The 27,777-nt window shown below is 40.5% G+C and overlaps 1 protein-coding gene across 17 annotated transcripts in view; it reads left to right on the top strand.

The window, feature by feature from the left end:
• The window catches only part of GTF2I (general transcription factor IIi), an 86,502-nt gene that overhangs the window by 13,446 nt on the left and 45,279 nt on the right, over window positions 1–27,777 (top strand). For all 17 annotated transcript variants that reach the window (XM_074189361.1, XM_074189362.1, XM_074189354.1 and 14 more), the window contains exons 2-9: window positions 5,352–5,455; window positions 7,748–7,886; window positions 10,002–10,136; window positions 11,001–11,184; window positions 11,384–11,412; window positions 13,100–13,157; window positions 13,410–13,450; window positions 22,865–22,942. In XM_074189361.1, the coding sequence (XP_074045462.1) occupies window positions 5,357–5,455; window positions 7,748–7,886; window positions 10,002–10,136; window positions 11,001–11,184; window positions 11,384–11,412; window positions 13,100–13,157; window positions 13,410–13,450; window positions 22,865–22,942 (763 nt within the window). In that variant the 5' untranslated portion in view covers window positions 5,352–5,356. The remainder of the gene's footprint in view (window positions 1–5,351; window positions 5,456–7,747; window positions 7,887–10,001; window positions 10,137–11,000; window positions 11,185–11,383; window positions 11,413–13,099; window positions 13,158–13,409; window positions 13,451–22,864; window positions 22,943–27,777) is intronic.

Raw genomic sequence — 27,777 nt, 5'->3', positions numbered from 1 at the left:
GTCTATTAGTGGCTGTTTAAGACTCTAGGGTCAACATTTCTTTAAATGTGTGTGGTAATGTTTTCTACCAGTGAAGAGGTGAGAGATTTGTAGAAGGCCAGAGGGTCTTGGCAACCAGGCTACTTTCCAGGATCTTGTTTTTTGGATGAACTGAGTTCTGGGACTTTTGCTGCCTACTTCTGGGGTCCCCTCACTTCTAACCACAAGGGCCCTGTGAAGTTGTGCCTACCAAAGGGTTAGAAGACATCGTCAAGGACAGTGGAGTCTGGCAGTATGGAAGCCAGACTGATCAGGTGAGGTTCCCCAGGAGCCCACAGAACCCTGGGGAACACAAATGCAGCCACAGGGATTTCCCTTGTCCTCGTTTCTCCAATCAATACATTCCTTGTGGTGGTTTAGGCCTAATTTAGGAAGCCTGCACCTCCATCTGCTTTTGTGGACTGTTGAAGATGGACTGCACAGGCTTGATCCTACCTGGTAGCTGCCCCCTGACAGATGGGAGGTGGTGCAGAGCTCTTCTCGCTCCCTGTCCTACTGGGGCTTTAACTGGCCTTGACTTGAGGTTGGGAAAGTTTAGCACCATCAGTGGGTTGGGTTTTTTGGGGGCCATTGCTATACAGCCTGATGCCACAATGTTGTAGATGTGGTGGAAATAACAGGAAAGAAAAAGCAATATACTCCCCAAATTTCATATCAAATGAGTTGAATCTTATCCACTGATAGCAAATTCAACCAAACAGCTGGGTCTCATTTATATGGGGGAAACCAAACAATAGAATAAACTAAAGAATGACATTTTGTTCCACCGAAGGACGGTGGGCCTGGCTCCAGCTTGGGAAATTTTAAATGAGGGGAAACATTCACAAATTTTTAAAGAGAATCAACTTCTTGATGGTCTTTAAAAAATGAAACTCTTTACTAGAAATCCATGGTCAGTTGAAAAATAAATGAATTGTGATTTAATTTTTGCTTTAGTCTACTGACATGAACAAGTTTTCTAATATAAAGTGTGATATAGAGAAGCCAACTATAGTCTTAAGTTAAGCTTGAAAATGAAAATTGTAACACATTTACTTTGAGCATCTTCCAAGGAAATGCAAGGACTGAGTCACATTAATGGAAGTAGAAATACTTCTGTTTCTTCATTCCACATTTTATTTAAAAATATTCAACATTATCTGCTTAAATAAGATTTGATTTCATATAAAGTAATTATTGAAATATAATTATGAATAGGTTTTGTGTAATAACTCTTATTTTAGACTGTATCATATTCTCTTAGTATCTAAGCTACTCCAGGTGAAATTGGTATGAGATCAGGAACATTGTCACTCTAGGTTGCCCTGCCTCTTCCTCCTGGTTGTGCCAGTCTACATCAGACAGCAGACTCTGCTGTGGCACTACTCCCTTAAAAGGTGGCTGATTCCCAGACTAAATAATCTCCAGGATCCTTTCCAACTTAAATATTATAGTATTCTAAGTAAAACTGAAGAGAAATTAAAAAATGGAACACACAGAAGAATTAAGCCTGAGAAGTGTATAAGTTATAGGGAAGGAAATCAGAAAGTCTAATAACAGAATATAAAAATTTGATTAAAATATTCGAGATGGATGTTTTTGTGAGTCATTTCATGCTTTGTACTGCCCTGAATGTAGGATTATGACAAATGCTTTCAATGTGGATGCCGCCACCCCAAAAAATGTAGAGAAATAACAAGTTCTCCTAAGTTCTTTTTGTGGCCTCCTTGGAGGTTAGGAGATGATGTTTATGATTCATTCCAATGGAATAAACTGTAGCTTTTGAATAATATTTTATTATAAAGTCATATGTGTCTATGGGGAAGTTTCCCTGTCTGAATGGGGTATTTTGGTCAGAGTATACAAAGGCCCAGTGGCCTTTATGGCCTTGGAAGGTTCTTTCTTAGGTTCATTTGTTTGACTTTGCCCCTACCCCTACTCCCCCCTCAAAAAAAAAAATCCCCAGGAAAAAATGAAATTTCCCTCAGGCCACAAGGTTTTCTTAAGTCCTTGGAAGATTCCCCTGGTCTTGCCTTTCTCAGAAACTTGTCTCCTGCATTGGATTCTGTTTCCCCAAATATGTTATTTTATTTGAGCTGAACAACAGTGTGGATCTTTGGCCTGAGCTGAGGGAAATTCGGCTATTTAAAGTCATTATTTAAAAAAAAAAAAAAAACAAGCATTGGGGGCAGCCAGGTGGCGCAGTGCATAGAGCACTGGCCCTGGAGTCAGGAGTGCCTGAGTTCAAATCTGGTCTCAGAAACTTCATAATTACCTAGCTGTGTGGCCTTGGGCAAGCCACTTAACCCCATTGCCTTGCAAAAACCAAAAAAAAAAAAAAGTTTAAAATTAAACTAAGGTCAAGATTTCAAATTAAGTAAGATAATAAAATAATACCTTTGTCAGAAGAATGTGTTTGCAAATGAATACTTAAGGACTTTGATAAATATTGTCTCCTGTCTGAGAGACTCTAAAGGAGAGAATGTGAGAGAGACCTGTAGGGCGATGGGGTGGGGGGACAAAGTCCTGCTAGCTGAAGGAAGGCTCCCCTGAGCCTTAGGTAGGAAGGGAGCTTTGGATGCGAAGGTAGAGGTGGGTAATAATGGGGACAGACTAAGGGAAGCCACCACAAAGCTTGGAGATGGAACAAGTGAGCCCAGGTGGGGGTATGTGTGGAACATTCTGGAACATTGGCTTCTTTAATAATGTCACATTTTGTGTATTTGAAGCATCCTGAGATGGGACTCAATGGGGTTTCACCAGACTTTGACAGGCAGAAGGTGAAGAGGTAGGTAGGTGGGGGATGGTCTAAGAATTTCCCCATATCAACTAAGGAAAAGCAAAGGGGGGGGGGGTGTTGGATTGTGTTTTATTGTAGAGGCAGCAGGGACATAGGGAAGGTTTTGGAGCAAAACTTGGCTAGTGACATAAATGTTGGGTGAAATGGGACAAACCAGAAAGCAAAGAAGTTGTTGACTGTTGTCCTGACGAGTGGCACTGAGGCCTCCGGAAAAGACAGAAAGATTACAGGAGACCATCTGGTTTTGGTCTCTTAAAATGACAGCCACCCCTTAGCTGTGGTACCTGAGATTTTTTTGGTTTAAATGATGTTGTAAAATTGTTCCCCAAGAAAAGACTTGAAAGGAGTGGAAAGAAAATAGACTGGGTGTTTGAAGATGTGGATTTTCCTCAGCCACACTGGCTGGTGGCTTTATATTTAAATTAGATAAAGCATTTATTTTATTGGCTACTTGCTAACTTAGGAGAGGCACTGGGGATACAACGAAAAGAAACAACCAAGGACCCAGGCCCTGCCTGCTGGTGGCTCCCAGTCTTGCTTGATTTCTTATCCCAGGCAGAAATCACACTTGTTGAATAGGAACATGTTTGCTTCTTTATTCCTAGTGATGACATTAAACTGAGACTAGTTTTATGAAAAATGTTTTGAGTGTTTGGGAATAGTAAGTTGCAATATCATTATCAGGGATATTTTTGGTAAATTAAAAATAAAATTTGAATTCATTTGAATTTTACTTGTTGTTTGTTGGATCATTTTTTTGAGTCATGTCTAAATACTTTGTGACCCTTTGGGGATTTCTCAGCAGAGACACTGGAGGGTTTGCCACTGCCGGCTCCCATTTCATTTTCCACATGAGGAAACTGAGGCTAACAGGATGAAGTGACTTAGCCAAGGTCACATAGCCAAATTAGAGCTGCCTGGAGCTGGGCCCCTGGCTCTGTGTGCTGAGGCGACCCCTGGCGGCCCCTGTTTAAATGAACCATTCGATGACCAAGTGGGCCAGTGGGCCGGCTCCTGCGTGTTGGCAGTGAACCAAAGAAAGCAGGTCACTATTGGGAGAAGCTTGTAACCTCAGATGGATACAAAGTAACTTGGAGGAGGCATTGGCGGGGGAGGGGGGAGGGCTGACCTTGGGAAAGGTCATTAGATAGGAAAGGGAGGTTGTGTCTAGGATGGGAAAGGTTGTACATCTGTTTCTAGACCTGGTCCTGGGGAAGCTCCTGCCTCCTGGGCTAGTCTGGTCAGATGAGCGCGTGGCCACTGACTGGGAAGTGGAGCCCAGATGAGGCAGGGAGTCTCCCTGTGTGTGGAGAGAAGGAGAGGAGCCAGGAAGAGTGGCAGGGAGGGAAGGCCTGTTATCTGAGGGCATCATTGACCAGGTGAGACTCCCCAGGGACTGGCCCTCCCACCCTGGTAGGAGAGGGGGGGAACAGGACTTGGTGGTTTGGATGTCATTTGATGATACCAGGGCCCTTTCCTGGCTCTTGGCCTCTCTTCCAAGGCTTCTGCTTCTGTGTTCATTAACCCCACAGTTCCTTTCATTGGATCGTAAGCTGTGATTGTCCCATTCTTCATCTCTACACCCCCTCTTCCCCCTCTGACTAGATTCTCCCCCTTCTCTTCCTTGCCCCATTGTCAATTGTTTCCTTCTCTGACCCACCAAAGCAGAAGGCATTCACTGAGAGTTCCCTCAGCTCTCCTGCAGGGGGTGAAATGGTTAGAACTTTTTGGCTTAGAGTCAGTTTTTGCAAGGCAATGGGGTTAAGTGGCCAGCCCAAGGACACACAGCCAGGTTAAAACTTTTAATGTATGTTTTAAGTCTCAGTATGAGTATGAGTATGATTGTTGATAGGGAGAAAAATTGCAACCAAATCCAAGTAACTTCCATTTTCTAGGCCCATCTTAGTTCATTTAGAAGTTGGGTACATTCATTACAGTTTGGTTTGCAGCATGGTAATACTGGGTTTGAGATCCATCTGAGTTTCTTATTGTCTGTTAAATTTTCCCTAATGCCTGCTACAGTGACTCAAATGTTGTCCACGGATTTGTCCTATTGGCCAAAATTGACTAGAAGTGCCAATGAAAACAGTAAACTTGGGGGGTTGGCTTTTCTGTCATAGGTAGACTGTGGGGGGGGTTGTTGCTTCTTTTGAGTCCAGAAAATGCATTCTGTTCCGTTCTCAGTTGACTCTGGGTAGGAATGTAGAATTAGGGTGCCCCCTAAATTATGACCTAGCCTTCAGTAGAGAACAAGGAATTCGTTGTTCCTCCTTAAAAGGAAAATAAAGCAGATCTTGGGACATTGTTATTGCTTCCTGGATTGAGACCTTGAGACAATGTTGACTGTGCACAGAGCTCCCTCTAGTTCTCTGGGTTGTGAGAGTTTCCTTGTGTGACCTTGGGGCAAGTAATAGCTTCACTCTGGGCCTTGTTTTCTTAAGTGTAAAATGATGGTGTTGGACAGAATGATTAAGCTCTGTCTAGAATATAGTTAAACTTTTTCATTCATTTCCCTATTCTGTTTCCATTTCAGGAATCATGGCACAAGTTGCAATGTCTACAGTGTCAGTTGATGACGAGGAGTCTTCAGAGAGCAGAATGGTGGTCACATTCCTCATGTCAGCCCTTGAGTCAATGGTAAATTGGAACAGATGTCAGTTATCTGTAGATTGTGTGTTGGGGTGATCATTTCCCAAGGCACTTAGGTCATGAACTAGTTGGGTTTTTGAGAAATCCAATAGTGCAACTGCTTGATGGCCCACTTGAATTTCATTGCTGGATCATTGTAATTCTATCTTTTTCCAAAGAGTGCAGTGATCTTGGCAGTAAATGAGGTTGGTTTTAGTTGTTTTGTTTTCTTTAAACATGTACATTCATTCACTTTCTAGAATTTAGGGTTTAAAGTTTTTTCTAAAATTAAGTGGTAAATTCATCTGTGTTAACTTAAAATTTGAATTTAAAGTCATAGAATTTATGACTTTTTTATATATCATGGCACTGTGGTATCTCTCATCTGTCTACTTTTTCATTTATTTGAAATCATCATGATAGGATAGTAAGCAATCTCATTGTGACGTCTTATAGATTCAGAAATAATAGTTGATCCATAATATTGATAAACTAACCTAAGTGTTCTTAGTCTGTATGACTCATTCTATACTCACTCTAATTCACCTGGTTTCTTTTTCCAGGTTTTAATTAATAACAATGCATCTTTCAAGTTAAATGATTTTAAAATGAAACTTTTTGAAAATTATACATTTTCTTCAAAATGTCACTTATTTTTGTTTTACCAATCTAATGTAAACCTTATTTGTGGTTTACTTTAGTTGAAACAGGACTATTTGGCAATTTTGTAGAAATGAAGGTGAATTTATAAAATACTCTTGTTTACAAAATTATTTTTTTTGTTTTTTTGCAAGGCATGTGGGGTTAAGTGGCTTGCCCAAGGCCACACGGCTAGGTAATTAAGTGTGTGAGACTGGATTTGAATCCAGTACTCCTGACTCTAGGGCTGGTGCTTTATCCACTACGCCACCTAGCCACCCCTGTTTACAAAATTATTGTAGGCATTACATACGTGACCCTAAAAATGGTGAAGTCCTCATCCTAGTATCTTGGAAAAGTCATCCGTGCTGTACACTCCCTATATTTCCTCAGTAGTCCTCTAAATTAAGGACATCATTATTGCCATTTTAATGATTTTGAAGATTAGAGAGCTAAACCAGATGCTGCATCTGGTGCTTAAGAGTGAGTATTCAATTAGAGGCAGCTAGGTGGCGCAGTGGATAGAGCACCGGCCCTGGAGTCAGGAGGACCTGAGTTCAGATTGTGTGGCCTTGGGCAAAGTCATTTAACCCCATTGTCTAGCAAAAAAAAAACAAACAAACAAACAAGAGTATTCACAAGGTTTCAGGTTCACCTCTGTCTGGGTTTGTACTTGGAAATCATCTCTGATCACAGACACTACTTCCTAATTCAACTGACCCAACAAATGCTGAACAATTGAGAGTATGACTGCATATTACCTTGCCTCTACTAAGATAGCAATTTAAAACACAGCCTCAGTTGAGAGATAGTACTTTTAAATCTACATTGTTAGGATGACTTAAGAGAAAGGACAGTGAGGTACATGTAGATACTGTGTTGCCTTCATTTGAGATCAAGTGACACTTGACTATGGCCTAGTTAGCTTTTCTTTTTTAAATTTAAGAAAAAAATTTATTTAAGGCAATGGGATTAAGTAATTTGCCCAAGGTCACACAGTTAGGCAATTAGTAAGTGTCTGAGGCCAGATTTCAACTCAGGTCCTCCTGACTCCAGGCCCAGGGCTCTATCCACTTACTGCCTAGCTGCCCTGGCCTAGTGAACTTTTTTTAATTTTTATTTATTTTTTTTTTAAGGTTTTTTTTTTTTTTTTGGCAAGGCAGTGGAGTTAAGTGGCTTGCCCAAGGCCACATGGCTAGGTAATTATTAAGTGTCTTGAGGCCCTATTTGAACTCAGGTCCTCCTGACTCCAGGGCTGGTGCTCTATCCACTTCGCCACCTAGCTGCCCCTTAGGCCTAGTTAACTTTATAGTTCTTGTCCAGGTATGCACAAAAAGAGCAAAATTTCACGTGTTAAATTTACTTTTTAAATTATTCACTACAGTTTTTAAAAATATGTGCCAGTAATGATTTGGATATGGAATAAAAGTAATTAGGATGTCCCAATCCAAAAAGATTGAAATTGCTTCTGTAGGTGATAAAAGCATGGGTGGAGAGTAGCCATTTTCCTTGTACATATAATGCTCTCTTTTTTATTAGAAGGGAACCATCTAGTTTTTTATGATTGACTAATTATATACCTGTTAATGTGTGTGTGTGTGTGTTTGAGTGTTAGAGTGTATTTTTAATCTTAGACTGGTTATTTTTCTGTTTTCTTTTTAGTGTAAAGAACTAGCCAAATCAAAGGCAGAAGTAGCCTGCATTGCTGTATATGAGACAGATGTGTTTGTTGTTGGTACTGAGCGAGGACGGGCTTTTGTCAATACCAGGAAAGACTTTCAAAAAGATTTTGTAAAATACTGTAAGTACATATAAAATGTTTCTTGTACTTTACAGATTGTGGATCTCAGTCTTCATGCTGCAAAAAACATTCCATATTTAACTCCTTCAGCTGTAGAGAGCACCATGGTGGCTAATGACTCAAAATCTGATGTTAGGGGACTGAGGAACATTGAACAGTCTAAAGAAAAGGCTACATGACTTTGGTGCTTTATATTCTATAAGACCCTATAAATTGACTTAGCATATGGAAAACCTTGAAGGGAAGGCAGAAAAGTGGCTTTCCTAAAGCAAACCTAAGTTTTATAATATACCAAAGATATATTGGGGTCTTTTAGTAATTTGAGCTAGAAAATGTGTACTGTAAAAACAAGGAACAAAATTCAGGACTGATAATAGCAAAATTCCTATTAAATTTTTTTTAAGGAAAATAAACACAAACTCTACAACCTGTAGTCTAGAACTAAAAAAAAAAATTTAAGACTTCTTGCTAGAAAAATGAAATGTTAGGAATAGTCCATAAAAGCTCCTCAACTTAAACAGGGATAAACCAAAGAAAGTATAGTACCTTCAAAGAAAATGAATAGTTGATGGACAAGGGCCCACCCAAGCTTTCAAAATGCACAAGAGCTGAGTGCACAACCTGAGTGGATGTTGCAAGCAAAATAAACGCCCTGGTTTTTATTTACTGATTCTAGGCAGTGTGAATGCTACCAAAAGCTTTTCATCCAAAACCCCAAACTGTGATCATTTTCATATCCAATTAAAAAAACAACAAAACATGAATATATGACTACACATACTGAAGAACAAAGCATTCTTCCTGCAAAATTTACACCAGTAAGAACTATTGATATTTACAGATTTTTAAAACTGACAAAGCAGCATTTATTTGACTGAGTTTACTGCCTTGCCCCTTCTCCCACTACCACTATTCTCTAAGACCAAATTGATTTTTACTTAACAAATTTAAGTTCAGAATGGTCAGATCATATTATGATCTTTAAGTATAAAAATCTATGCAGGCAGGAAGAGGAGGAAGGAGAGAAGCAGTTTTAACCAGAGGAATTTAAAATAATTCCAAAGAACAGGAGAAACCTTTCCACTGGCAAATACCTAATAGGGCATTACCACCCCAAATATGCCCTAGGATTTTTTTTTTTTACAAGGCAATGGGGTTGGGTGACTTGCCCAAGGTGGCACTGCTAGGTAATTATTAAATGTCTGAGGCTTCATTTGAACTCAGGGGCTCCTGACTCCGGGGCTGGTGCTCTATCCACTGCACCACCAAGCTACCCCCTTAATCTGTATAAATCTTGCAAAAAGAGAGCATTGTTTCAAGTATTAACAGAGGATTTTATTGAAAAGAGGGTAGGGAAGAAATAAATCATGTTGGGGGAGGCCTTTTGGTAAAACAACCTATCTGCAGTACCTAGCTGGGATCTCTCTCTATGATCAGGGATGGGTATCCAGTGTGAGGCATCCTGTTAAATAATAAAACGAGTAACTAATTGATGACTTAAGATTAGCAGGTCATTAACACCCATGACTAATTGGATAGCTAGCCCTATAATCCTTTTTTTACAGAATTTAACAAGAATTCTGAGAAGCATATTAGCATTTGATAATTGTCAGTAATAGTGATCCTGTGATAATTTGACCTAAATTTATATAAATACATTTTTAGTGTTGATTTCATTATATGTCATCTGCCATCTGAACTCACAGAGATAGCATTTTTCCTTTTTTTTAATATTATTTTGTGTATTTTTCTCCCTGATTGATTAATATGCAGAATTCTCGAGGAGGCCTGTTAAAGGATCCTGTGTGGAAAGTCTTTTTTGTACATCTTTTTCCATTGCCAAACTCTTCTTCTTAACTCTTCTCTGTGTTCCTTAAATGTTTCTTATTATAGTTTATGTTTCTTATTATAGTTTATGGATTTTTTAAGATTATTGCTTCCATGAACTTCTTCAGTGTTTTTTAAAACTTTTGTTATTCTGCTTCTTTCCTTTCTCCCCACCCCCCACCCCCAGCCACATTCCCAATTTCAGTTGATTTTGACTGGATTGCAGTGAAAATGTGTGTGTGTTCTTGTAGGTATGAGGAAGTTTTGATCCTTCATGTGTCATTGCAGGTGTTGCAGAAGGCGAAAAGGCTGCAGAGCTTCATAAGATGAGGGCCACATCCCACCCGAATAGGACAACCGTTGACACTGTCGAGATCGAAACTCTCAGAAAAACAGTGGAGGACTATTTCTGCTTTTGCTATGGTAAAATACGCCCCTGAATAGCCCTCCTAAGGATGATCGTTTTTAACCAACTCCACTATTTCTCCTAGAAAGACCATGGCACAGGCAGTTTTACTCATTGGGAGCCTATTTTAAGATGTTTTTAACTATTTAGTTTATCTTCTAAATATTGAAAGGAAAAAACATTTTAAGAGATTGATTTGCAGGTACTAGACTAAACAGGATTAAGGAAAAAAGGATCTTGTATCTCTACCATCACGGGAGATCTGTCTCTTCTCTAGTCAGTAAATAATAACATTTTTGAGGCTTGTCTTCATTGCTATTTGGGGTTCCATGTTGCTAGGCAAAAGCACCTCTTGGAGGAATCTGTTGTTTGCTTGAAGGGTAAAACTGTACATCCAGCCTTTGACCAAACCAGACCCGTGACATGAGAAGCCCCCAGCAAGGCAGGAAGTGGCTCATCTACTTCTGTTCTTTGGAGGAGAGTCATATTGGGGTATATGTAGAAATGCCCATGTCTGCTGTGACTGAATGCTCAGCCTCCTTTGGGGAATGGGATTCTAAGTCCAGAGGAGGAACAGGGTGGAAAGTTAGTTCTTCAGCTGTAGGGCATGTTTACCAACAGTTTTGGAGAAAGTGAGAGATGGCTTAAACCCACCTTAGCAAGGGCCAACTTACCTGGCTGGGCACGCTGTCATTGTCTCACTTAGTGGGTCTGACTGCCCCATTGGAAAAAGAGATCAGAGCTACTCTTCTCATCTTTCCATCCATGAATGACAATGTGGGGCATTTTCAGAATTTTCGTGTGCTCTGATCCACAATTGTTGCAAATATTTGAATAGTCTAGTAGGTTTTTATGATCTCTGTCCCTTTTTATCCCTCTAGGTAAAGCCCTCGGCAAGTCCACTGTGGTACCTGTTCCATATGAGAAAATGCTAAGGGACCAGTCTGCTGTGGTGGTGCAGGGCCTTCCTGAGGGAGTAGCTTTCAAACATCCAGAAAACTATGATGTCACCACTCTGAAGTGGATTTTGGAGAATAAGGCAGGGATTTCTTTCATCATTAAGAGGTAACACGTTCCTATGCATTCTTCTTTAGTGATTTGTTGACATGAGGCTGTCCTGCTAGAGGACAGAGCTCTCCTATAGAGCCCTTTTGTTGTTCTTTCTAGCAGCTCATTGTCATTGGTAATGATACTCAATTTAAAAAACAGTTGTTTATTTTAACTATATGAATAATGTTGAGTGATGGTTTTTCTTTTCATGCAGACCTTTCCTGGAGCCAAAGAAGCAGCTGGGTAAGTGGCCCCTTATCCTGAAAGATTGTTAATCTGGACACCAAATGAGTCTGTGTTTTTTTTCATGGCTTTTAAAAAGTTGTTTTTAAGTCTCTGCTGCTGGGGATCCTACAGAGGTGGTGGAAAGAGTACAGGCTGACCAGCCTGGAGACTTGAGGCCTCTGGCAGCTCTGGATGTCTGTCCCTCTGTTTCTCAGTGCAAAAATAAGTCTAATAGCCCTCCCCCCACTTCTTAGAGATGTTGGGAGAGAAGGGGAGATTATATGTGAAAGAGCTTTGGACTTTGGAGATTTCAAGGCATTATTTTAAGTAAGCTTTTTCCTAATTAGGTCTGAAGCTCTGAAGATTGGTGATCAGATTACTTTTAAACTGATGTCATAAAGAAGCTTAAGAAAGGCCTAGAAATCTGTTAGGAAAGGCATTTGTAAGAGTGAAGGAACAGAACAACCTTTCATTTTTTATTCCTCACTTTGATGAAAGGCATTTTTACCTTGGCAGAATAATCTCTTGCTGCTATGTCTTCTGGGTGAGGGAGGTTTTACTCTTCCTTATTCTTACCATTGGAGTTCAGAGTGAAAACTGAGGGAGGGCTTATGGACTTGTGCAGTGCTAGGCCAGCTAGTTGGGGCAGAAGGGGCTACTTTCCCATTTCCCCATTATTTTAAGTCACATCTGTTGTTTTTATGACATTAGCAGTCCTATCCAGGAATGATTAGCCTTCTGTCTCTTGATGAGACCCCCTGCATTGCTGAGTTGAGTTATCTTATCGTGACTGCAAGGAGTGGATTCTCAGATTCTATTTAAAATCCCACTGCCATGAAGAGGCATATTTAGACCTGGGAGATTCAAAAAATTGTTGGAGATTGTTAAAATTTCATCTCCTAACTTGCTTCTATCATTCATCTATTGTTAGGGACTGTTGTGTGTGGGAATACTGTACATTATCACTACCTGGTGCCTTGGAGCATCAGAACCATGTTTTACTAAGTCTCTTCTCTAGGTGCTATAGGGCTGATCCTAGGCTTTTCTTGATAATACTTCTTTATGTCATCTGCCTCAGTCCATGGAAGCAAATGCACTTTCACTTTACCTTCCCTTTCCTCCACACTTCCTTGTTCCAACTTCCTTAACATCAGCCCCATGGTAAACTTGTTACCTTCTCCGAAGTCTTACAAATATGGCCTGGAATTTTTCCTTGCTTGTATCTGCTGGTCCTTATTCTGGACTTCACTCGGATAACTCCGCCTTTATTGTCCCTGTATGGGTGTCATATGTTTAGTCCCTGTTCAGATATCATATGTTGAGTCCCACTTCTGAACTCCCTCAATCTTCCCCAGGTGAGAGTTGGAGGGGCAGGAGACAAGGATGACAAGGGAGACAAGTACTCCATCAAGATCTCCAAGTGCTCTGTTTATTCACCAGAATACAAGTGCTTAAATATCCTTCCCAAACCCTAATTCACTGCCACTCTCACAGCACTTAGTAAAACAAGGTTCTGATACTCCAAAGCGCCAGGTGATGATAATGTACAGTATTCCCCCACACAGCAGTCTCTAACAATCAGCAACTTTATGTTTACAGCTTTTCTTATTTTCCAATATCTCCTAATAATTACTATGTTTTGGGGGAAATTTGAAATCTGTTTCATGGCAATAAGACAGTGCAACCCCTTTTGTTTCCCTACCAGGTGGCCGTGTATCTGTCACTGACTCGGAACGTTCAAGAATGTCATCCCCAGGTGGAAGGTAAGGGTTATTAACTCAATTTAAACAATGGGAAAGTGTTGTTGTTGTTTTAAAAAATCAGAATAAAAAAACTTTTTAGATGGATACAGATTTTACTATTATATTTGGATGAAATGGCAAGGAAAATATTTATCCAATGAATGCTTTCAAGTTAATTTTTAATTTCAAACTTGGGCATTGTATACCATTATGACTGATCCTCAAGTGCCTTTCAGTTGTTTCAGCATATTTACTGTATCTCTTTTCTTTTAGTTGTTCTATCAAAGTGAAAACCGAGCCGACTGAAGATTCTGGTATGTATGATTATTTAGGATTTTTAAAAAAGCAAAATTTAAAGCTGAATATTTTCACAGCTCTCTTCAAAGGAAGGGTTATGCATTCATTTGATAGTAAGTAGGAACAATTTCAGATTGTTGACTTGATGCCATATGGCCTTGGTACAAAAGGATAATTTTAAATTAAGAAATCTAAGGTTGACAAATGCTTTACATGCATTACCTGATTGGATTGGATTTGAACAATCCCCAGAGGTAGGGCCTTTTATTGATGCTTTTTTTTTAATAGATGAGGGAGTGGGGACTGAGGGAGGTTCAGAATCACATTCTCCCAAATGCCTCACCAGTGATCCTGGATTGATTCTAGCATGGGTATTAAAATTTTATCTTCCTCTGACCCTTGACCATTTCTAACTTCCAGTTAGTTTAACAGGAAGTAAATCATCAAAGGGAACCTCAAAATGAAGCACAGACTGTCCCAGAGATCAAATCAGATCCAGCTAATACGGACCCAACCATCTAGGTGCTGCAGTCAGAGTCCTGGTCCTGTGATGCATAAATGTTAGACAAAATCCAGATCCCCACAGTTCAGACAGACCAGCAGAACATCCAAAAGGAGCTGGTGACTTTCAATTTTTACCATTCACTCTGAGATGATGTAGATATATTAATGAATTAAAAATGAGTCTTCAAACTCCTCCCCACCCCCACCCCCTTCACTAGGTCCAGGCTACTTAAGAGCTCCCAATTCTCAGCCATGGAAATGGCCTCTCCCTTGTCCTACCCTCATGCCACCCTCAGCCTTGGCAACCAGTTTGACCATTTGCCTCTGTGTTTTATTAACATATGATCACTGCCGCATTTCCCACTGGCAGTTGTAGTCTTTCCGGATGAGTACACAGTGAAGTTGGCATGTCTGCCTCTATTTCATAATTTTGTAAATAAATTATCAGTTCTCATCCTTGTTGGCCTAGTAGGGTTACCTACCTGTTCCTACTTGACCATACTTAAAATTTTAAGGAAAAAGATAAGGTTATGACAGGAAATGCATTCTCAGAATTTCTAACCTGACAGGGAACTCCATGCTGGTCCTCCCTCTGCCTAAAAAAGAATACTCTTAATAATGCAGCCAGCAAGTGGTCAGTCTGCCTTGGCTAGAAGAGACTGCTTCCTGAGGCAAGTCCTCTTACTTCTGGATACTGGAGTTACCAGGAATTTGATCCTGGAGGATCAGTAGCATCAAGCCTGGGTGTGATTTTAGAGCCAGTTATGACCCCAGAGGTCTTTAGTGCAACTGCCTCACTTTATAGAAGACGGAGTGGAATGGAGGCCCTCCTGGGTGAAGTGACCTGCCCAGGGTCATAGAGCCATCCGCCAAAGGATCAGAATCCCAGTTTTCTACGTCCACATTCAGCATTTTCTCCATGACTTCCTTCTGCTTCTGGTTCTCCTTTTTGGGACCAAAAAGAGCTAATAAAGGTCTTCTGTGCCCTTGTTCAGATACTCCAGATAAGGCAGGCTTTGTCCCCAGGTCTTTCCTATCCCCACATGCAGTAAACTTGAGACCTTTGCCCCTGCTAGTTGCCCTTCTGCCCTGGACCAGTGCCAGTTACTCCTCAGTGCAGCTTATTTAATGTGGTCTTAGGCAGCATCCTCATTAACTTTCTGGGTTCATTGATCCCAGAGCCACCATGTCGCCAGGTCTTTGATAAATGCACTATTCTGTACCCAGACTTCCTCCATGTTTTCTTCAGAAGTTTGTTTTCCAAATCAGTCTTAAGACCTTACTTTAATCTGTATAACTCATCATCTTTTGTTCAGCCTTCTGCTGGAAGTTGTCAAGATCTTTTGGAAACCTGACTGCCATTTAGTATCATAGCTTAGCTTTCCAGGCCCATCACTGTGTTCTCTTATCCAATTCATTGAGAAAAGGTTCAGGAACAGAAGACTAAGCACAGACTCCTGTGACCTTTTATTGGGGTGTCCCTGCTGAGTCAACATGGAACCAAATTAGGATTACTCTCTGACCATTCAGTTTCAGTCCGTATCAATGTCCTCTTTAATAACTCATTCCTTTCATTTTCTAATAAAATAATGTGGAAGACTTTTATCAAATATTTTGCACTGGAATTAGCTTCAAGACCCTGTCTTCACCCCCAGTTCTGCCCCTTGCTAGCTAATTTGCTTCCCCTTTCTGCACCTGTTTACTCCTCTCTAAATAGAGGGACTTGTTTAAGAGCAGCGGTGAGCAAACTCGAGCCCAAGGACCAATTGAGCCTATCTCCTTTGGCAACCTAAGAGTGGTTCTGATGTTTTTTAATGGGTAGTTTCCTGACAAGATTATCTCTAAAGTCCCTCCTAATAGTCAATCACTAAACATGAATTTGAGACTTACCAGAGAAGAAGCAGCTCACCTGCCCAAAGCCTGTCTATAGTCAGCAGGGCTAGGTAGGGCAGAGGTCTGATGATAGCAAATGTAGGCAGCCGATGAAGATGAGAAGACAGAAGACATCTTGGTAATTTCAGAAGAGAGGCAGGATCTAGTTTTCCTTGAGGTAAAACCAGAAACAACTGGAGTGATCCCAAAGTGGAAGGTGCTGTCTTGATGGGGAGGTGGTTTCTCTCCCTATCAGTTTCTAAGCAGAAGTTCAGTGACCCCTTCACACTTTACAGAGGTGGATTTTATTAAGGGGATTCTTAGTCGATGTGGGTTGGAATAGATTTTCTCTGTAGTGCCTTCAATTCTGAAATTCCATTGTCCTTCTCAAACCTGAATTGTTCTATTAAGCTGTTGACTGAAAAATGGGAAGAGGGGGCAGCTAAGGTGGCACAGTGGATAGAGTACTGGCCCTGGTGTCAGGAGGTCCTGAGTTCACATTTGGCCTCAGACATTTAATAATTACCTGTGACCTTGGGCAAGTCATCTAACCCCATTGCCTTGCAAAAAAAGAAAAATGGGAAGTGGAGAAATGAGATGACTGACAATATTTCCTAAAGAAGTTTAACTCTGCAAAACCACACAGTGATCTAGCCTAGGGAACCCCCAAATAATTCTCTTCCTTTTCAAATACAAACTCATTGGTAAAATTCATGGGAAGATGGTATCTGCAGGGACTGTATATGTCAAAAATCCCAAGGACATTTATGACAAAGACTAAGAAAGTAGGGAGGATTGGCTACAGGTGGGCCTGCTTGTGTTGACAACTAACACCATATTCTTCAGGGACAACAAAAATTCCCAAAAGATGCTCTAGGATCAATTCTGAAGATGTATCAAGGAAGCCAAGATGCTCTGAAAAAGATCGTGAGGAGGAAGGACGAGGAGGAAAACCTCAGTTCTCAGTAATACAGACATTCTTTAAAAACAGTTCCAAAAATGTGAGAAGGGAGTGAGGAAGTGTTGATGTTCACCTCTTTATATTCACAACCCCCCTCCCTGAAGGGGACAGGAGTTGTAAAATCTCTTAAGAACCTTCTAAGGCTCTTTTGCTTGGAGACCACGGTTTGGGAACTTGGATGGGAAACAAATTTCACTGTAATTTTAATTCAAATTAATTCAAAACATTTTTCTAAAGTGATGGTTGACTGCTAAAGGCTCCCATGACCCAAACAAGGTGAAGAAACTTTAGATGAGGCAGAATGGAATATTTTCTGTGTACATCAAAATCATTTAAGATAAAGAAATAATCTGACTTCATTCCAAAAGGAAGGGTAATGTGTTTTCTTAGTGTCTTGGAAGATGGGTGAAAATCCCAAACCAAAGGATTCACTTGAATAATGTTTTCCTGAAATTTCTTTTTGCAAATGACTTGCATTAAACTCTAGAATAGAAATCAAATCCCGGCTGTGCTAATTATGTGACCTGGGGAAAAGAGATTAATTTGTGTGTTTCTCTCTAAAATTAGGGACTTGCGGGGGGCTAGATAGAGCACTGGCCTTGGAGTCAGGAGTACCTGAGTTCAAATCCGGCCTCAGACACTTATTACCTAGCCATGTGGCCTTGGGCAAGCCACTTAACCCCATTGCCTTGCAAAAACTAACTAACTAAATAAATAAAATTAGGGATTTGGGATTATATCAATCGAGTTTCAACATTGCATCTGGTGAACTTGTCTTTTAAAATATTTTAACTGTATTTTGGCACAACTGGTTTTATTTGCAGTCATATATTCCGTTTATGCATTTAAAAATATTCTGAAAAGGGTTCCATTAATGTCACCAGATTGCTCACAGTTTAAAGAAAACCTGAGCTGGAGGATATCAGCCCTTTCCCAGCTATAAATCCTATAATCCTGTGAACTCTACAGAAATTAGAGCATTGCATCTTTTTGGTTCATGCTGGTTTGTTGTTTTTTTTTTTAAATGCATCCATGGTCTGGAATGGCTTGGAGCTGGATATTTGACTGTGCTTTCTGGAGCCAAGCAAAGGACATTGGCAAAGTGGAGTCAAGCTTTCATTCATCAATCTTGTTGAAGCTGCCATGGTCCTTTGTGGATGGCTGTGGATTCTAGAATATCTTAAGAATTAAAATCACAAAAGATTACCAAAGGGAAATGAAAAGCTGATAGGCCTCGGTATATTGTCATTATCAGGGGGCATGCCCAGAGAGGAGAGCTCAACTTGTCAGCACCTCCCTGATACTAGCTGTCCTGACTTTTTGCCCTTTTGGGAGGTCCTCCTAATCCCATAGCCCTAAAAGGCATTGGGAAAACCCTGAAAAATGGCCCCTTGAGATCTTAAGGACTTAAGATTTCTAGATAAGTGAGGGCTTGTCCAGCAGGGGGACTTCCTTGTGAAGGAGTTCCTTAAATGAAAGAATGCAGGAGAATAAAGGAACCAAAACATGGAAACACCAACAAAAGTAAAACTCTATTGTGATGCCATCTTGTATCTTTATTAATATTAACATTCTGATCCATTAGCTTTTTCAAAGCCCCAAATTGGGTTTGGTTGCTGTATCCAACTGTATGCTGTATGCCCTGGGGGGGGGTGTTTCTTGGCTGAGACACTGGGGTGTTTGGCATTGCCTTCTCCAACTTATTTTGCAGATAAGGAAATTGAAGGGAATTAGGATTTGAGTGACTTGCCCAGGGTCACAATAGCTCATAAGTGTCTGAGGCTGGCTTTTTAACTGAGGTTTTCCTAGCTCCAGGCTTGTCATTCTATCCACAGTACCACCTGACTTCAACCTTCTGTTGAGTTTTTGGTTTAATTTGGTGAAGAAGCAAATAAATATTGGCTCTGTATGGGCCCCTCCTCAAAAGTAGAGTACTACAGAAATTGGGAGTGATCACCTTGTCCCCAGGTCACTCCACATGGCGATGTGCTAAAACTTAATGCTATTTTTTCCCCTGAAAGGTAAAGCTCATTTGATTGTTTTTCTTTTGTTTTTAGTTTTATGAAAAAAAAAATTCATTAAATGATTGAATTTATTATGTTGTCATTAGTTTTATGACTACCAAAAACTATTTTCAATAGGTGGCAAAATCACATCAAATGATGAGACTCGGGGACTGGTTCAATACAATTCTTAAAATGGAACAGGTTATTGGGAATCCCAAGTTTGTTTGTATGACTTCAATGAAGCCCTTCCCACAGAAGTCTTGCTGTAAGGACAACAGTTGCTTTAGAGGCCCAGAGCCTCTGCTAGCCAGAGATGGGATGGTGGCCTTCCCCTGGGTCAGTGGAGGCGGGCATTGATTTCACCCATGCTAATTCGGTTTCCTTCCCACTCTAGAACCACAGGTGTTGTTTCCCATCTCCAACTTAGGCCAGTTTGTTTCCACATACTCCACATGCCTAGAGTGGTCCGCCTTCTCCCATCTGCCACACCATTTCCTTTTGTCCTTTAAAAATCGTGTTTTCCCAAAGAAAGAAAAGTGCAGCTGCACCAGCCTCATTCCTTTGATGTAATTTTTTTTTTTGCAAGGCAAACGGGGTTAAGTGGCTTGCCCAAGGCCACACAGCTAGGTCATTATTAATGTCTGAGGCTGGATTTGAACTCAGGTCCTCCTGACTCCAGGGCTGGTGCTTTATCCTCTGCGCCACCTAGCCGCCCCTTGCTGTAATTTCTGCAGCATGGATACAGTATCCCTGAGGCTTGCGCTTTGTGGTTCTGGCTGCTTTTGGTCTTGGGTGATTTTGTTTCCTTTGCCTAGGACTCTGGAGTGCAGTCTCTACAAATTTGTTGCCAAATAAATTGACATTTAAACCATATTGAAGGATTTTAAACAAAATTAAATTTATATAGACTATAAACAATACATTAATTGGATTATCAGGATATAAATTAAAAGGATATAAACAAATTTTCAAATGCATCTTTGCACACCTTTGAATGGCATTTTCTGGCAAACAAATTGAGTTTATTTCCGTTTTTTGAGACCAGTGAATGCTAAATAAAAGTTTCTGAGAGGGGGACAATGCAGTGTGTATACACAATAGGTTCTTGTTAATGAGTTGTCCAATTTACAGGAATCAGGTAATTCAGCAGTAGGAGAGTATTTTAGAAGTCAATTCTATAATATTCTTGAGTGTGAAATTATGTACCCAACCTCACAGCCCTCTGCTTCAACCTATCACTTTATTTTAACCTTATAGATTGTTGCAAAATTAAGATAATTTGTTTTTTCATTAAATGGTATGAGAGATTTCTTCAAAAAAACATCCAAACTAGTCAAAACACCTAATGTTTTCTCAATCACTAGCTGGCCATCAAGATTATTTCATGATAAGTAATCTTTGTTAAATAATAAGTTTGAGCCAAGTTTGGGGGTCCCCTTTATCACTAAGTTGTCCTGGGTCATTTTAATGTGGTTTCTGATGGCAGGAACCAGCCCTGTCATCCTCCTTGACCTTGGCTCCATCTTTTCCACTTTAGCAAGCCAACTTGAATTGATTGATTCTACAAAGATGTGGTGAAAGCCCTGCTAAGTTCCCTAGGCTGGGCAGGGGTCAGAGAAGAGTAAATAAGCCTGGTAGTGACAAAAGTTTTCAGTTGAGGTGAAGAAGTGATTAAAATACATGGGATCAGGAATGTTCCAATAAAGTTCAGGGAGCAGGGGGTTTCTTTATTCAAAGAAACTGATTCTGCAGCATTCTAAGGAGTTCTTTTCAGTTTTGTAGTTTAACTGCCTGTTGGGAGTCCTTTGTTTCCTAAAACTTTAAGTAGCTTCAAAGGAGGATTAAAAATCCTGAAAACAATAGGCGCTTTTATCTGGCAGGTTTAGGCTGGACTGGCTCAGGGAGGGGCAGGGACAGTCTAGGACTAGCAATCTAGTAGCACCAAGCCACCAACCAACCCCCACCCACCCACCCATGGACCAGTGACTGGACACTTCCCAAAGCAAATGGAACTCAGTCCTTAGAGCTTCCGCCATGCGGACCATGACCTGCAGTTCTGGGTGGGATTCCTGGAGCCATCGTCACTCAGGAAACCAGGGCAGCTGAGATGTTCCAAAGGGGGAAACCATTTTCCCTCTGAAGTTACAGGCAAGGAGGTGGCCAGGAAACAAGAAATTTTCTAGTCTGGAACTGAGACATTGAAGATCCAGAGGTCAAGGGTGTGGTTGGAAAGTGTTCAGACAGATGGCCCCAACTTTAAAAAACAGGCCAAGAAGTAAATAACAACTATCAGCCCCAATCCCCCACTATTCAAGATTGCTTTGGTAACTACAGTGGCTCCTTGATTGGTTTTAGAGGAGTGGTTTTAAAATTTGGAGATCTTTGCGGGGAGTCACTTGTACTCCTTACCATCTGTTACTCTGCCTTGCAGCCAAAGCAGTGGAAATGGGTCCTGTGTGGGCCTCAGGACTGAGTGCCCCCAGGCGGAGGGTCCGGAGGGTTCTGGCAGCTCCTATTGAGATGTAATGGCTGTGACTGTTACCATGTTAATTTTTTGGTAGCCCTCTTCCTTTAGGTTAATCTTTGGGAGTTTCCTAATCTTTAGGCAATAGGAGACCTTCTGCCAGATGAAATGGATGGCCTCAGTTGTTTGGGGTACGTCTAATAGTTTATAGTACTTGGAAGTGTCATCCCTTGAGGTGGGGTGGAAAGTTGGGTTAGAGGAGGACCTAAAGTGTCCTGGCTGGTCCTGGGGGAAGGGATGGAGGTAGGGAATGACCCACCCTGTTTAGGGACAGGATAAATGAACAGGATTTTTTCATTCCTTACAAAAAACTAACCCTGTTTGGGGTTTTTTCCCCAGAGCTTTGAAATGCAGAGGAGGACTGGATTCTTCAGAAGGATTGGGGTGGGGCAACTAGGTGGCACAGTGGCAGTGGATAGAGTTCTGCCTCTGGAGTCAGGAGGAACTGAGTTCAAATCAGACCTCAGACACTTAATAATTACCTAGCTGTGTGACCTTCCACAAGTCACTTAACCCCATTGCCTTGCAAAAAAACTTCCAAAAAAAAAAATAGGGATTGGGGGAGCTGGGGGCCAAACAAACTGAGGTGGCATCCTTCTGGCCACCCATTCTGCCTAAATGCTGCCAAATTCTCTAAGGAGACCAGTCAGCTCCAGGATTGGGATCCCGGTCTTTTTCCAAACCCTAAGAAGGCCTTTTAAATTTTTCCCAAGGAAGCACCACACATAGAAGTTGGAAAAAAAAAAAGAAAAAGCCCTAATAAGATGAGAAACAGGGCAGAGGAAGAGAGGGAATATGAAACCCAAAAGTAAGGGAAGAGAGAGAAGGCCTTGTGTCCATGGGATTCAAACCTTAAGATTTCTGGTACCCACTGAGGGCGTCCGGAATGCAGGCGAACTGGGACGTGTCGGTGGAAGCTCAGTGGGCTCCAGAGTAGGAAAGAGAAGGGAATGCTGGTCTTCAGTCCATAAAAAAGGAAGCTAGCCAGAGCTTGGGAAGATGGGAGAAGCTCTCCACCCAGCTCTGCACATGGCTGAGGGGTGGGACTAGGGGCTTCTTGGAGGGAGGACTGCTGTTCTGAGCTAGAGTCTCATTGGTCATCTCCCCTGAGATCATAGCCTGGGCGGTGCCCGAGACTGGAAGCTTCTAGAGGGCAAGCTTCCAGCATAAAGAGAAGGAAGGGTAGACTGGGCTGGCTCTGCTAATGAGGATTCTTTGAATTGCTCCTAGGTAGTTTGACCAGATTAATGAGCTTTTTGTTTTTTCTTTTGGATCTAATAAGCGGCTAAAAATGGACAGGAGGTTAAAATGCATTCTTCTCTTTTTGTTCTTTTAAAGCAAAACTGAGGAATTTAAGATTGTAGCTTATTTGTAGCTGATCTACTTAACTAGCACACATCCCCAGTCCTTAACTACAGGGGAAGGGTGTGACCCAACTTTCCTTATATCTTAATCTTGTCATGTTAGTCAACCTTGGAGTTTGGAAATTGTGAGAAAGAAGAATTTTGCCCTATCATGAAGTCTGGTAGGAAATTTGGTAATGTTATTGGTTTTGTTTTTAAAGGCATATCATTGGAAATGGCAGCTGTTACGGTTAAAGAGGAGTCTGAAGACCCGGACTACTACCAATACAACGTCCAAGGTAATACTCCCTTCCCTTGGGCCTTTGAGAAGCTGGGGCTGACCCTCTGAGGTTTTCCTTCCTGCTAATTAGACCCAAACAATCCTCAAGGAAGAGAAAGGATCCAAGAGGGAGGCCCAGCCTAGAGTTATATTTCACTTGTTTGTAGTATTAGGTGACAAAGCCTGAGAGATTTTTCTCTGGAACCTTTGAGTGTGGATGCTGTAGTGGCTTATGGGTTAAAATTGAATGTGTCTTGTTGACTAGCAGGTGGCCAAGAATGGGGTGGTTTTTTCCCTCCCCAAAGTGACTTTGTAGCTTGACCCACATTTTCAAGGTCTTTTCATTTTTTTGCCACATCATCTACAAATCAAAACCTACTTTTGTTAGTTTTACTTTGCCTTTTCATGAATTAGGAATTGATTAGAAATTAGTCTGAATTCTGTTTTTTTCTCCGTGCATTCATTGATAATAGATGTAGTTTCTTGGCAGAGAGCTTTCTGATTTGTGATCTTTTGTCTTTAAAAAAAGAGTATTTTTTTTTATCCGTGGACTTGGACTTTTTTTTTTCTTGTCTGAGACTTTCCCAATTTGGTTCTATGCTGTTTTTATTTCAGGATCCAATTCCTGAAATGACTTATCTGTGATAACCATTTAAATAAAACAAACATTTCTCCATATTGGAATTGTATCCATCTAATAACTGTACACATAAATACCTTTGGGGTGGATACAATAGACTGTGATTCTTTGAGGCTAAAGATGAGCCTTATTTTTTGCACCTTAATAAATGTTTGTTGACTCAAATGAACTTACTACAAGTTGACGCAACTACTGAAGTTAGTTATTAACATCGTTGAAGTTCATGAGCTCAGTTAGTACTTGGTTGCAGATTATTAATTGTGCATATATCATCTGAACTTGGTTATTCCAGATAAATTGCCTCTGTTCAGAATTTCAGATAGTGGCTGCTCTAAATTTTATGAACTAGTTAAAAGTTTAAAACTCATCTTGTAGCTCAGTTTGGATTTTCCCAAAGTTGCAATTATATAAATGGAGGTTAGCCCACAAGAGTCTGATTTAATCAGTAATGTAGCTGAACTATAGGGTGAAAACTAAGAGAACATTACAGTATTAATAGTTACAAAAATAGAAATAGACAATGGAGTTTTTGTTTAAATTATCAATAATGGTGGTAGAAGAAAAAGTAACTTGTTTCCAAAAACTAAAGAGGACTCAGTTCTTTCAAGGTCTTTAGAGATTGCTACTATTTTGTAACCTGTCTGCCTTCACTTCAGAATTTAATTTTCCCTTTTTTGGGGGACTTACAAATGGAATAGATTCCCCCAAAATTAAATAATCAGTGAAGAGGTTACTTGCAAGAAATTTCCAGAGTTGGATTAAACAGATCTGTAAAAGGTAAGGGTTAGCATGGAAATGGAAATGTGTGATGATCTGGAAGTTGTTAGGCTAATAATTGGGGAGTACCGTTAAAAGATTACCTTTCCTTAGTTATCCTGAATAGCAGGCAGGAAGACCTTTCTCTTACCTAGAAGCCCAGGAAAGCCTGCACCAGAGCCATCTTTTGGACTTGGTGCTGACTGAATTTTCCTTTGTCTTGGCTCTCTCTAATCTTTTTCTGTTAAAAAGCAATTTTCATGGTTGAAGGATGAGAGTTTGGTGCTGGGTCATAATGATATTGTGGAGACATATTAAAGCCTGTGATCCTGCCTTAGTGAAAGCATCCAAGGAACAGAGGTTCAGAAGTTCCTTACTATCTTCCCAGAAGGGTCTCTGCTTAGGCCCAGAGAGTGTTGGGGGGTGGGTAGGTGGCACTGGGTCTTTATGAGTTTATATGCATAGTAACCAAACTGGCAGAAAATCTAAGGCTGCCTTGAAAGACCCAAGTCTCTTCTGGTGAATGAAAACTACTCCTGGGCAGCTTCTCTCTAACTCCATTTCGAAGTGGATCCACATGCTCATATACCATTGAATGGAGGCCGATTCCAGGTGATGACTAGATGGATTTTTTTTTTTTGATTGTATATACTTTTAATGAAGGTTTTCTTTCCTTTAAAAATGCTAACACTTAGCAGGTATGCATGCATAATTAGATCTTAAAGTACCTGTGTCCTTGATTCTGTGCCATTCCTATACATTCTCATTTTGTGTGTTCATAAACCACACTTCATAATCCTAACATGTCTTCTCTGTATCATTCATCATGGATTTTAAATAGGAAAGTATTAGAGATGAAAACGACCTGAACAAAAAAATAGAAACATTTATTATAACTGACAGTTAAATGTAAGCAAAATATCTTGTGGAATAGCAAAGGGCATTGGAAACTCATAGGTTGTTGAAAAACTGATATGGCTTAATCTTTTTCCTCAAAACTTGAGATCCTCTTGGACCCTATTACCTGTTTTTTATCTTTTATTGGTATTTTATTTTTGTAAATTATTTTTATAGGTACTCCTTTTTTATGAATGTGTAATCATCACCATCACCATGAAATAAGCCCTTTTTACCAAAGAAAACAGTTAAGGAGGTAGCTAGGTGATGCAGTGGATAGAGCACCAGCTCTGGAGTCAGGAGGACCTGAGTTCAAATTCGGCCTCAGATACCTAGTAATAAACTAGCCGTGTGACCTTGGGCAAGTCACTTAACCCCACTACCTTGCCAAAACCAAAACCCAATGAAAACGGGTAAGTAAAAACCCAGCTAACACCATGGCCTTGGATGGGACTCACTATTTTGTCCGTTCTGTACCCATTGTTCTCTTGCTTTCTTATTTCTCCTACAGGGTCAGTCTTGCTCACTATCATTAGTCAGTCCCTTGCCTCATTTCAGTATTCCTTTTGTTTGGGTTCTTATGGTATATTTGGTATTCTATTCTCTTGGTTCTACCTGAGTCACATCCAAAGTTTCTCGGCTTCTCTGAATTCCCTATTTCTAATAATGATTACATTTATCTACTACAATTTGTTCAATTGTTCCTCAGTGAATCACCACTTCGTTTGCAGGTTTTTGCTACCACAGAAAGTGCTGCTCTGAAGATTTGGGGTTTTGTCTTTGGCCTCCTCAGGTTATAGGCCAGGGAATCCTGGGCTGATTATTTTTAATCTCTTGGACCAGTTCACCCCACTCCAATGCTGACTTCTTAACATCTTTTTTATCTTTGTCATTTTACTTTGGGAGGGAGAACATGAAAGTTTGCTTTTCTGTTTCTTTCATTGATTTGTAAAAGTATTGCATATGATTGTTGAATTTCTATTCTTCTGAAAATGTTTTCTTCATCCCTTGCTTAACCTGGATCTCCTGCTCTCATCCAGGCTGGAAGGACTGCAATCACCCTTGGGTTGTGCCCACCACCATTCCCCTGAGAAGCTTGCTGGCTGTTTGCTTCCCCTCCCTGTGGGGCTTGGGCTTCCAGTGCCACCCAGCTTAGCCCCTTGCCCCTTGAAACTCCACCAGCGTCTGCTTCCTAGAGCAGGGATTTACACCCAGACTTGGGCCCTGTGGGACCAGAGAACCCGTTCAGTTTACATTTTGCTCATCCCTGTCAACTTTGGCAGACTGTCTCTTGTAATTGATCCCCTTCTTGTTTTGAGACCCTTTCTTTAGTCTCGAGATTTCAGGAGGGGTGGTAGACATGGGAGCAGAAAGACTAGCCACAGGCGTTCACAGGTGTCACCGAGGTTGAGGGGCAAAGTCTCAGGGTTTGCATCTTCTTTACCTTCCTTTTTTTTTTTTTCCCTTTAAACTGTGGCAGATAATAAGTGATGTCATGCTAGTTCAAGAAAAATAATTGCAGAAACTATAAAAAGTGATAAGGATAAACCAACAGAGTGAAGCACTTCAAGTTCCTCTATTCCTAATTTGATGATCAATCTTCTGTTGATAATTGATTGATAATATTAGACACAACATTCTCTCAATTTATCTTGCCCTTCTGTTTTAATGCGAAGGAAAAAGGACAGTCTAGTCTGGGAAACTTGAAATTGGAGAGAGAGGATGTGTACACAGTTTGGTTTTTACTCCTTCTTAACTGTATCATCTTAGAGGAAATCTCTTCTCTGGGAACCTTCAATCATTTGTAAAAAGATGTTCCCTTCCACTGCTAATTCCAGTAGCCCTAATGCCACAATGAGGAAGGTCTTTTTTTTTTTTTAGGGTTTTGGGGGGGGGGTTGGGTTTTTTTGCAAGGCAAATGGAGTTAAGTGGCTTACCCAAGGCTGAACAGCTGGGTCATTATTAAGTGTCTGAGGTCGAATTTGAACTCAGTTCCTCCTGACTCCAAGGGCCGGTGCTCTATCCACTGTGCCACCTAGCTGCCCTAGGAAGGTCGTTTGAGGGAAGTATATCAGTCACATTTGTAGTATGCTAATAACTTTGTTGAGATAATTTGCTTCTAACTTGAAAGTCACAATCTGTACTAAAAAATTCCATTTCTGCCCAGTTAAAAATTTGTCTTGATTCTCATGAAATTAGATTATACTTAATAATGAAGCAAATTATATATGAATTTTTTTTGTTCTGCTGAGTGTTTGTATTTTTTTTTTAAATGTGAAGGGTTCTACTGCCAGATTCCCAAAGGGATTTTTGACCCAAAGTAAGATCAGCCCCTGATCTAGACCATTTATTTCATTAAATCACTGGATAGTTGCCTAAATATACCTTTATGATTGAGAAGTATTTATAAATATATAAAATATAAAAATTTTATTTTTTTGCCTTCTCAGTGAACCCAAAGGTCTCATGATAACTTTACTGTAAACATGCTTAACCTTCAAAAGCCCATTGTACACCAGTCAGGGAAGCCCATAGTGGGAGGCACAGGAACCTGTGGCTCA

This window comes from Macrotis lagotis, chromosome 5, assembly GCF_037893015.1.
Source record: "Macrotis lagotis isolate mMagLag1 chromosome 5, bilby.v1.9.chrom.fasta, whole genome shotgun sequence".
Classification (NCBI taxonomy): Eukaryota; Metazoa; Chordata; class Mammalia; order Peramelemorphia; family Peramelidae; genus Macrotis; species Macrotis lagotis.
Note: the sequence above shows the minus strand (reverse complement) of the source record. Positions and strands in the feature narration are given on the sequence as shown.